This window comes from Diaphorina citri, unplaced genomic scaffold (assembly GCF_000475195.1).
Source record: "Diaphorina citri unplaced genomic scaffold, Diaci psyllid genome assembly version 1.1 scaffold850, whole genome shotgun sequence".
In the NCBI taxonomy this organism is placed as follows: Eukaryota; Metazoa; Arthropoda; class Insecta; order Hemiptera; family Psyllidae; genus Diaphorina; species Diaphorina citri.
In genome coordinates this window covers 55,082-67,355 of record NW_007378282.1, presented here as the reverse complement: position 1 = coordinate 67,355, position 12,274 = coordinate 55,082, and the positions used below count along the sequence as shown (strand labels likewise).

Here is a 12,274-nt window from a genome sequence, read left to right as displayed (position 1 = left end):
AGAGAGAGAGAGAGAGAGAGAGAGAGAGAGAGCGACAAAAGTCGATAAACGAAAAAAGTACAAGAGTAGGGGAAAAAGTAAACGAAAAAAGTAAAAAAGGTACCTAATGTGGAGCATTTAGTAGGTAGTAAACTGGTAAAGTACAGTATTACTATTATTATAGTTTATTTGTGGGGGAAAATGTAAAAAATAAAGTTCAGTCATTCAGAAGATTAAGTGCACAAACGAGTGTTGAACACGTGATGATGTCCATAGCATTGGGATGGAGGGAAGAAGGGAGAGAAAAGGGGAGAGATTCTGGAGAGAAGAGTGAAGGGAGGCAGGAATCAGAAACTTTCTCAAGGGTGGGAGAAACAAGTGTTATTTATCTCTTTTATCCTTCCTTCTCCCCCCCCTCCCTCTCTCCTGTTCTTCCTTTCTGTCTTTCGTAATTACAGGGTACTACAGGGCACAGAGTAACCTACAAAAAGGTTTGTTAACAGGTTTCATAAGGGGATAGAAAAAACCCCATTTTGGATACGAATAGACATGAAATTAGAACAAACAGGAGGGATAAGGCAAAAGCTACAATAATAGGGCTATATATAGTAACTGCCACACTACCATCCACACCCACAACTATACAATAGTTGGGGATCATAAAATTCTACAGAGTGTTAATGACAAAACTTCCTCTCATTAGGTCTACAGTGCAATAGTCCTAAATTAAAATGGACGCGGCACACAAGGGATCAGGAAGAGACCGCCTTAGGTCTACAGTAGTCCCAAGTGAGTACAAAACAACGAGCAGTCCTTTTCATAAACAACTCATTTTTACAAAATAGCCCATTGTCTATATCTATAAATGGGTCATAATCTTCATAGTAGCTGGACTCCAAATCCCCTGCTCTAAATTAAAAACAGGAAAAACAATCTTTAAATCTCTTGTATGTACATAATATGATCGAGTTTCATTATAGGAAAATCCACACCCACAACTATACAATAGTTGGGGATCATAAAATTCTACAGAGTGTTAATGACAAAACTTCCTCTCATTAGGTCTACAGTGGTCCCAAGTGAGTATACAAAACAACGAGCAGTCCTTTTCATAAACAACTCATTGTTACGAAATAGCCCATTGTCTATAAATGGGTCATAATCTTCATAGTAGCTGGACTCCAAATCCCTGCTCTAAATTAAAACAGGAAAAACAATCTTTAAATCTCTGGTAGGTACATAATATGATCAAGTTTCATTATAGGAAGAACCCAATACATTGTTGCCGAAATTCGGATTATCCATTCAAGATTGATGGCTATTGCCAGAACTGGCAACCTTTCCGCAGCTACTATTATACATAGCCAAAGGAGGCACTATTACACTCAGAAGGCATTATTATAGCCCAACTCTTTTGACTTAAAACAACGAGCAGTCCTTTTCATAAACAACTCATTGTTACGAAATAGCCCATTGTCTATAAATGGGTCATAGTAGCTGGACTCCAAATCCCTTCCCTGCTCTAAATTAAAAGACAGGAAAAACAATCTTTAAATCTCTTGTACATAATATGATCAAGTTTCATTATAGGAAGAACCCAATACATTGTTGCCGAAATTCCGATTATCCATTCAAGATTGATGGCTATTGCCAGAACTGGCAACCTTTCCGCAGCTTCTACATAGCCAAAGGAGGCACTATTACACTCAGAAGGCATTATTATAGCCCAACTCTTTGACTGCTCTTTGGAGACACATTGTCTTTGACAAACGCCAATGAAGGGGTACGGGAGTAAGTTTTTAATAGTCCATTATACGTGGCATAGAGTTTTAATAGTTAGGTTTTATTTACGACAGGGGGCGCTCGAGGGGTGGATGATTGTAGAGGAGAGGTAAGTATAAGAGGCGAAGGGGAAGGTAGATATGGTAGGGAGGAGTAGGTAGTTGTGGCGGAAGGGTAGGTACACGAGGGGAAGGATCAAGTATGGGAGGGAGAGGCAGAGAGTTATCGCTAGGGGAAAGTTGTTATGGCAGGGAGGGGTAGGAACTCACCCGGTTCCCCCCCCCCCCCTGAAGATTTATAGGTAACTAGTTCGATCTTCAATGAACTTTCAAAAACACAAGTTTCGAATACAATTAATGCGAGTTTTTCTAACTAGGGGTATTTAAAATTAATAAATCCCGCTCAACAAAATAAAGAAGGAGAATGAGAAATGAGTCAACAAGTTTTGACTTTTTGAGTAAGAGCCCTCTTTAGGAGAGACAGGAGAAGAGGGAGGAATAAGGAAGGAATAGTGGAAGTAGAAGAAAAGACAGACATAGAAGGAAATTAGGAAACTGAATTGGATTGGTAGGTTATCATAAAAATGATTCAAGAGAAAAATTGACTTTTTCCTTCCTTCCTTGCTTCCTCCTTCTCATATTCCTTTATTTTCGCAATCTTCTTCAGAAATTGGTTCTATAATCCTCATCATTTAAAAAATATTGGATGGAAAGGGTTTAATCCCCCGTTATTGCTTCACGGAACGCTGTTTACTGTGCAATATGCACTAAGCTCGCAAGGACTAGAAAATAGACTGGAAATCAGCAGATAAAGGCAACCGAGGGATATCAAGGGGGGGGATCAAAATATACTAGAAAACTAGAACACAACAGACTATCGCCAATAAAGAAAATGTACAAAACAAACTAGGAATCATCACCACAACCATATTAGTAGAAATCCCCAACTGACCCAATTCCGTTCTCAGGGATAATTCAAGCCATCTTCGAGGATACAATATGATGATAATATTCAAGATACAAAATGTAGGGATACTAGGGATATTTCAAGCAATTTTCTAAGATACAAACTACAACAATGGCTGATACACTTTATTTTTCCTCATCTTTCCACCCGTTTATCTCGACATTCTCGACACTCAAGATACAAAATGTAGGGATACTAGGGATATTTCAAGCAATTTTCTAAGATACAAACTACAACAATGGCTGATACACTTTATTTTTTCTCATCTTTCCACCCGTTTATCTCGACATTGTGAACACCGTACGTGTCGTTTATACTCAAGTCGTATACTCTCAATGTGGACAAGAAATAAAACCATGAAAAGAGCATCCTCCATTTCTCGTCTATGGCGTATACTTGGGTAATCTCTTTGACAACAAAATGTCAGCCACTTTATTTGAAACACTTAATTTTCAAAACAAGGATGTTAGAGGTTTGTGAAAAAATGTACTCATGTCCAAGTTATATGGCGTTAGAGTCAGCTCGTATCCAGGAGGAAGGCAAGAGTCCAAACAGTGATCTAAATACGGCCCTCAGTAGGGTAGATATTTCTAACTTTAGTATTCCCCTGTGACCGAATAATTTCAATCCTTTGTTTCATAGGTGGCCGGGATCCGAACCCAGCTTCTCCAGGTTGATAGTGCTCCTAACTACTCGGACACAAAAATATGGGAATTATTTGAGGACATATCACACGGATCACGCCTTGGGAAGTCGATGCTTCTGATTAGGCGTCTGAGCTAGTCTAGCAAATTCGAATTTAGACACTGACAACCAAATGTCATCTCGAGTTGGAAACGGTAGTGTGACACTGGAGAGATAAACCTGGCAGCTCAAGTAACAATGAACTTTACAAGGAATGTTGCTCTATATCTGAAGACATTAGCATAATTGTGGTCTACTGAGACAGACTGATAGTTCTTGCTAGAACTAATGGCAGACTGGCAGGAATTCAATTAGCATAGTGGTTTTCTGGTCTATTAGAAAATTTCTCTGAACTACTGTTAAACTAGAAACCTTAAAGAACGGTGATTTTTTTTACGTTTGGCAGAGGGACTATTGTTTGGCAGAGGGTGTCTGGCTGGGGGACGTTTAACAGGGAGTCGACCACCTTAGTCTGGCAGGGGAACTTTAAACAGAGATTATACCAGCCTGAATCTCCTTTGCTAAAGAAATAGCAAAACCAAATGTCAGCCCAAACCAATCATCACCCTAGTTAGGGCTGATTGAGAGGCTCACGAAAAACGCCGACCCCGTCTGTACACGGGAAAAGGCGAAGAAGAATTTCCTTATTATAGGACGAGAAAGACCTATTTCTTGACTTACCTGTGACGGGGGCCTCGATGTCGATCATCGTTTTCTCCGAGCGGAGGAGTGTGGCCCCTTCGTTGATAATCTTGAGGGCGGCCGTCTCGTCAATCCGACCTTCCAGGATAAAGTGCTGCTTGAGTACATCTGGCCGTGGCTTGCCCGTCCTGGTATCGAACACATCGGCTATGATGAGCTTCTGACTGGGGGGAAATGGAACACCTGGGGAGCAGAACAAGGTATCGGTTAGACAAGGTTTATACTGCTCGGATAGGACTAAACAGTCCCTTTACTTTTTTTTGCCAAAAGAATAACTACTCCTAAGCCCTGGTTACCTGAGGCTTCACCGGAGTACCACTCGCTACTACTGCTGCAAAACAACAGCCGTTGTAAACAAATGTTAAGCTCTTGTGGAAATATAGGACCCTGGTAAAGCCATGCATTGCGTCAGCCATGCATTGCGGTCCTATGGGAAAATTAAGCTTAGGGTGGGAATTTACTTCCAACATTTTCGAACCAAAACAAAACCTCTGCAGGAAAAAACCCCCTCTCAAATGACTTCTATTACGCCTATTGAAGTCATCAGAAACAACCAATATGTTGTATACAGGGAGGAAGAAGAGAGAAAGGGAGCTTAAAATCGGGAGGGAGGAAAGAAGTCAGGAAAGAGGAAAAGAAAGAAAGAAAGAGAAATAAAATAAAGGTGAAAGAATTCAACACGAAAAAGTAGACGCCCATTGAAAATTTTCAAAAGGAAAAAAAACACACCGACCTGAACAAAGAAAAGAGATACGAAATATGGATGGAAAAGAGGGGAAAGAAAGGAAAAGAAGGAGGAGGGGAAGATAGGGTATCGAACACATCGGCTATGATGAGCTTCTGACTGGGGGGAAATGGAACACCTGGGGAGCAGAACAAGGTATCGGTTAGACAAGGTGCTGGTTTATACTGCTCGGATAGGACTAAACAGTCCCTTTATTTATTTATTATTATTATTTTTTTTGCCAAAAGAATAACTACTCCTAGGCCCTGGTTATCTGAGGCTTCACCGGAGTACCACTCGCTACTACTGCTGCAAAACAACAGCCGTTGTAAACAAATGTTAAGCTCTTGTGGAAATATAGGACCCTGGTAAAGCCATACATTGCGGTCCTATAGGAAAATTAAGCTTAGGGTGGGGATTTACTTCCAACATTTTCGAACCGAAACCTCTGCAGGAAAAAAAAACCCTCTCAAATGACTTTTATTACGCCTATTGAAGTCATCAGAAACAACCAATATGTATATAGGACCACATTTCCTCCTGGAGGGTAAATACATTTTCGGAAATATTTTGCTGGTTGGCCAATGAAATTATAGTCACGGACACAACAAGAGAGCACTTGGAAAACTGAAAAGTTTGCCCAAATTTAAAACTTATAAGTAGGGTGTGCCCCAAATTTTGGAAATACAGGGTGTCTCAAAGGAGGAAAACGAACATGATGTAATGTGAAATGAAATTATGGTCATGGACTTTTTGTGGAAACTATGGGAAATAAACAAGAGATGAATTAGAAGACTGAAAAGTTTGTATACAGGGTCTTCGGATAGTGTCATGTTTCGCATCAAATAGCGAACATACGAACGTATTTTTGGAGGACCACACAAACGTTATTTGTATCTCTAGAGGTCAAGACTGCGTTATGTGATCCCTAGCCCTGTAATGCTCAGAATGTCCAAATTGGGCACTTTTCATGATCAAATATGAGGGATACTGTTAGGAAACAGCCATCCTGTATACAAAACCAAGTTATTACTCTTATTGTTCCTCCGATTTTCAAAAAGTTTGAGACGACGAGCAACATGGAAATAAAAATTTCAAGATGGAAAGTTTAGTTTCCATCCAGAATTAAATTTTAATAATTTGTGTCGAGAGACACAGAGCGAAAGAGAGAAGAGGGAGAGAAGAGGAGAGAGGAGAGGAGAAGAAAAGGAGGAGGAGGAAAGAGGGGAAGAGAGAGAGAGTTAAGAACTTTAGATCCACAAACCATGATCGTGATGATGTCCATAGCATTGGGATGGAGGGAAGAAGGGAGAGAAAAGGGGAGAGATTCTGGAGAGAAGAGTGAAGGGAGGCAGGAAACAGAAACTTTCTCAAGGGTGGGAGAAACAAGTGTTATTTATCTCTTTTATCCTTCCTTCTCTCCTTACCCTCCCTCTCTCCTTGTCTTTCGTAATTACAGGGTACTACAGGGCACAGAGTAACCTACAAAAGGGTTTGTTAACAGGTTCCATAAGGGGATAGAAAAAACCATTTTGGATACGAATAGACATGAAAATAGAATAAACAGGAGGGATAAGGCATCAAAAGCTACAATAATAGGGCTATAGTAACTGCCACACTATCATCCACACCCACCAACAAAAGTTTGTATACAGGGTCTTCGGATAGTGTCATGTTTCGCATCAAATAGCGAACATACGAACGTATTTTTGGAGGACCACACAAACATTATTTGTATCTCTAGAGGTCAAGACTGTGTTATGTGATCCCTAGCCCTGTAATGCGCAGAATGTCCAAATTGGGCACTTTTCATGATCAAATATGAGGGATACTGTCAAAAAATTAGAAAGTATCATATTGGGAAATGGGAGGGTGTGGGAGGAAAGCTCATAAAAAGCTAACAATGGAGTTTCTTTTTTCTGTATACTGGATGGCGCAGGGGACATTTTCATGTGGAAACTTTGAAAAAATAAATAAATAAATAAATGCTTGATAGAGGGAACTGTAACTGTTAAGGCCTTATCGTCCCGAAAGCTGAGAGAGATGGCAGACAGGATAGCAGAAAGTCCTTCTAATCTTCCATTTCCTCCTCTTCCCATCCTATTTCCAACTATCTCCTACCTCTTTTCCATCAGTTCTATACCCCAGTTCTTTCAATTATTTATTTTATTTAGTCACCTCTGTTCAAACATCTTCTCCTACAAATCCGAAAATTTGGAACATTCCCGCCCGGTACATCACTGTTAGGACTCTCGCCCCCCTCCCCCCTCGACAAAATCTGAGATACGGCCCTGCATCGACATGCAGAAAGTCAGCCGTTCCGAGAGCGAACCTTATCCGTTTAGGATAAAATCCGCCCCGAGCGGGACGCGCTACCTTCCAAGCTAACTAGGCTGGTATGTGGAACCGCTCAAAAGATACTTCTGATCAAGACATCTGTGAAATATGTAAACTTAACAACAGAAAGTTCAATCAAAAAACTTGGCCTCAAAATAGCCATAATGTTTGCAGTACATATGGACGAAATAAAATCTGTCCCAGTAAAAAACGGGACAGTAAAAAAACGTCGCAGTAAAAAAACTGTGCAGTGTGAACCTAGCAACCTAGTGTAAATGTGGCTCTTTCTCCTTCTAAGTTTCACCATTCACGAGATAGGTCCCCTAATAGTCCAAATACTTTTGTTACTAGACCAAATACACAAACCAGGGGGGGGGGGACACCATCAAGCCTGAGTTTGAGCCACCCTGTACGCGAGTTGTTTCGATAAAAAATGATTTCCCCCAAGAAGCCAAAAGAAAAGCAATATACGTTTGCTATAATAAACCTAAAAAAAAGAAACTACTTCTCTTACATTTCTAACTGGGGATGTGAAAAGTCTGTATTCGTCTAAACTTCTTGATACTCAATTGCCAATTGCTCATCAAATAAAATGGAATATACCTCATTTACTCGTAGGTATACTTCTAGGGTGAGACTGAAAAGTCAATTTATTCCCGCAATCTAAATAAGGTCAGAGGACCCTAAGTAGACATAGATAATTAGACATGTGGGCGCTATAATTATGTTTTATGCATCAGGGTCGTTCGCGCCTTTAGGTACCTATTCATTTTCAATCGAAATCGAGGTAATCCCAAAATTTCGAGGACCGACTGATTTCCATAGGAGTGACACTAACCGCATCACAACTTCTCACACACCTGGTAACATTTTCATCATTCAAACACTTTTCTCCGTTCGAAACTAAGTTAACAACTCAGAAGGGAAAAAGAGGAGAGGAGAAAGAGGAAGGAATGAAGAAGAGAAAGAAGAGTGAGAATGAGAGTGATACAAGGAAGGAGAGGAGAGAGAAATAGGGGAAGAGAATACGGGATTCTTCTTCTTCTTCTTCTTCTTCTTCTTCTTCTTCTTCTTCTTCTTCTTCTTCTTCTTCTTCTTCTTCTTCTTTCAAGTAATAAAAAAATAAAAATAAAAAAATAGTATTCAAACTTTGGCACGATATTTTGATTTATAGCGCCTTTTTTTTCCCCTCAAATTAATGGTGCCTAATTAGGTCAAGTACCACCAAGTTCCCATCGGAAAGGGGGGAGGGGGAGGGGCAATTTCTACTCATAAATATCCATACACTAACCCGCTAAACTAAGCGTTTGGATAGAGCTGGTTCACACAGGTTATATGTATAACTTCCACCCTCTCTCTCTGCAGTCTGCACCCTGTATTTCTATAAACACTAATAACTCAATACAAGTCCAATTTTGTTCAACAAGGCTTCAGAGCTCATGTAAAACAAGCGGGGCCCGTCCCTCCGGGAATTTTTTGATCTTGGTTAAAGATATATGGGAGGGAGAGGCAGAGAGTTATCGCTAGGGGAAAGTTGTTATGGCAGGGAGGGGTAGGAACTTGTTGAAAAAGGGTGGGTAGATATACCTATAGTTATGGCGGAAATATTTTTTAACGACCTCAGAGATTATGATAACGCGACGGAAACGTATTATCAACGTCATAAATTAACCCGTTCGCCATTCTCCACTAACACCTCTAGCAAATAATTTCAGAACCAATAAGTCAAGCGGTGTCCATTGGGTTGTTCATGGGGTTAATCGTCAAAAACCAATGAGTCAATCGGGACCCACGGGAGGTTCAAGGGGTTAAAAGGAAAGTCGGGCAAATTTTCATGGCTTGTCGTAGTGCTTTTCTCTCACGCATGTTGCTAAGGCCGAGGTAATATTTTAACCTCTTCGTCCCATTATGCATGTTACCTCTTTATATAGTTACCTTTATAACGTAACTCATACCCCATCAACAACAACAACAACAACAACAACAACAACAACAACAACAACAACAACAACAACAACAACAACAACAACAACAGAACAGAAGAGAAGGAATCCTTGGATATTTATAATTTTCATTTAGAAATAGAGGTAGCTAAAACCTGTCTTAGGGAAAACAATTCAAGAATGAAATATGAACAAATTTAATCCTGCCATTTTGTTCATTATTATTCATTACTATTACTATCATTATATCTGTTCCAGTGTTCCATTCAAATCCTGTAGTCAGGGGCCACCACGGTGGGTGATAAAACCTGTCTTAGGGAAAACAATTCAAGAATGAAATATGAACAAATTTAATCCTGCCATTTTGTTCATTATTATTCATTACTATTATTATCATTATATCTGTTCCAGTGTTCCATTCAAATCCTGTAGTCAGGGGCCACGGTGGGTGAACCCCTCTCGGAACTCTAAGCTCATCCCCTCAAGGTTTTTTCGTCTCTTCTTTTCCCCTCTTCTAAGAAACCCAGTTAAGCATAATTTCATAGGATAATTAAAGTCATGTGAATTGTGATGGATGTTAACTCCAGATTTTAGTGTTTCGCATTTCTACCCATTTGTTCATAATCGGACGAACCGTTTGAGAGTTCGGTGGAACAAACGGATCATAAATATCACAGTTGGCCTAATCGTTCGAGAGTTACGATGGAATAAAATGGATTAACATTAATAACATTTCCCGGGGCTGTATATCTTGCTCGCTTGCTCCCACCAATATACCATCTCTTTTTGTTCCTAATCGTTCGAGAGTTACGATGGAATAAAATGGATTAACATTATTAACATTTCCCGGGGCTGTATATCTTGCTCGCTTGCTCCCCACCAATATACCATCTCTTTTTGTTTTCCAACGCCTAATCGTTCGAGAGTTACGATGGAATAAAATGGATTAACATTATTAACATTTCCCGGGGCTGTATATCTTGCTCGCTTGCTCCCCATCACCAATATACCATCTCTTTTTGTTTTCCAACGTTGCAACGTATCCCAATTTAGAACTCCCCTTTTCTTCTGACATTTTGTCCTTGATATCAATATCTGGAAAAGGTCAGAATGTTCAAAGAGAAAGTACCCCGGGGCGGAGTTGTATTTTTCTTATCCGGCCACAAAGGACCACGAATACTCGTGCTGAGAGAGATAAAGAATCTCTCTCCCTTCCTTAACGTGACTAGAATATTTTCCGTCTTTTTCTATTACGATTCTACTATATATACATGATTTTTCTCTAGAATTCAAAGATTTCAAAGTACGAGGTATTTTTTCCGTACAGGATTTTCTTATCCGGCCACAAAGGACCACGAATACTCGTGCTGAGAGAGATAAAGAATCTCTCTCCCTTCCTTAACGTGACTAGAATATTCTGAATATTTTCCGTCTTTTTCTATTACGATTCTACTTATACATGATTTTTCTCTTGAATTCAAAGATTTCAAAGTACGAGGTATATTTTTCCGTATAGGTTTCCCCCTTTGCTTCTCAATTCCCGCGTTTTTGGAATTGGTAAGTAGGGCCATCGGCTATAATAAGTCCTAAGTGACTACGATCTGGTTAAATCCTTTGTGAGCCTGATTCTAAGCTGTAAAGCTATCTTAGCTTCTTCTTCTTCTTCTTCTTCTTCTTCTTCTTCTTCTTCTTCTTCTTCTTCTTCTTCTTCTTCTTCTTCTTCTTCTTGTTCTTCTTCTTCTTCTTCTTCTTCTTCTTCTTCTTCTTCTTCTTCTTCTTCTTCTTCTTCTTCTTCTTCTTCTTCTTCGTTCTTGAACTGTGCAATTAAGTGAAAAAAAAAATATTTCAGTTTGTGAAGTTCACATTCATACAAAATTACAAATCCATAAAAAATAATAGAGAGTAAAAAGGAAAAAAAAAAAATCAGAACTTGGGACTTGAGGAAAATTTTAAAACCACATCTTTTTTCCCTCAAGACTTAAAGCAAAGGAGTGGTTCTAGGTGTACATACGTAGGCTGCTAGACAGTGACCTACTTTTTCCCCGTACAGACAAAAAGGCCTTAGAACGCGAGGACACGGGAGAGAAAAGTTTTCGTTCCAACCTTCCTACCTTAGTTTTTACTTTCCTTATCCTATAGGAAGGAAAGTAATGTAATCGGGTCAAATTTTCGATGGTCAGTTTTTAGTGTCAAAACACGTTTTGAGGTCCCTAGAGCCTGAATCCAAAGTTTCAGCCATTGGTCCGTGTGTGTGTCTGTCTGTGTGTCTGTCTGTGTGTCTGTCTGTCTGTAAACAAAATATCTCGAGAACGGTAAGAGCTAGAGACTTGAAATTTAGTATGTAGCTCTCAAATGTGACAAGATTGCGACACGAAACTTTTGGTTAAGACCGGTGCAACGCTTGGCGGCATTTTACCGCTTTTTGGCGGTTTTCCGTGTAATTTAACAATATCTCGGGAACGGTATAAGACTATAAGCTAGAGACTTGAAATTTGGTATGTAGTTCAAAAATGTGACAAGGATGCAACACAAAACGTTTGGTTAAAATAGGTGCTGCGGTTGGCGGTATTTTGACCGCTTTTGGACAGATTTCGACCGTTTTTGGCGGTTTTCAGCTATAGCGACAAAACCGTTAGAGATATTGTAAATGTTACAACAGAACACCCAAATAAGCACCATTCAATAGGATAAGGAAAGTCGTGTGACGTTCAAACCAGATTTTTTTAATTTAGGTACCTAAGCAGACATCTACACCTATGTAGGTATGTTAATAAATTTATCTCTGGTCTTGGATTTTTATCCAGGACTCTCAAATGTCAAATACTTTGATGTATGTGCCTGCATGTGTATCGAATGATGTTCATTTATAAAATAATCATGAATTTGTCATAGTTTAGTAGTTAGGTACATACCTGGATATTGAGTTACTTATGTCTCAAGCTTTTCATGGCTGAAACCACAATCGGAGTTTAAACTTGGTTTAACGATTGGATTAACTAATCTGATTGCTTAATTTTAAACATTTTTAGTTATACCTACAATAAATTATTGGTTTAACACCAACATCAACCAATCATATTGCTGAAAGCAATTATTGTTTAACTTGAACTCAGTTGGATACTCAGATAGTGGTCCCGGCCATAAGTATCTCTCTCTC

General features: G+C 39.4%; 1 protein-coding gene across 2 annotated transcripts in view; it reads right to left on the bottom strand.

Annotated features, from left to right (window-relative positions):
- Window positions 1-12,274, bottom strand: part of LOC103512548 (serine/threonine-protein phosphatase 2B catalytic subunit 3) — a 64,032-nt gene that overhangs the window by 32,643 nt on the left and 19,115 nt on the right. For both annotated transcript variants that reach the window (XM_026825987.1, XM_026825989.1), the window contains exon 2: window positions 4,093-4,296. In XM_026825987.1, coding sequence (XP_026681788.1) covers window positions 4,093-4,296 — 204 coding nt within the window. The remainder of the gene's footprint in view (window positions 1-4,092; window positions 4,297-12,274) is intronic.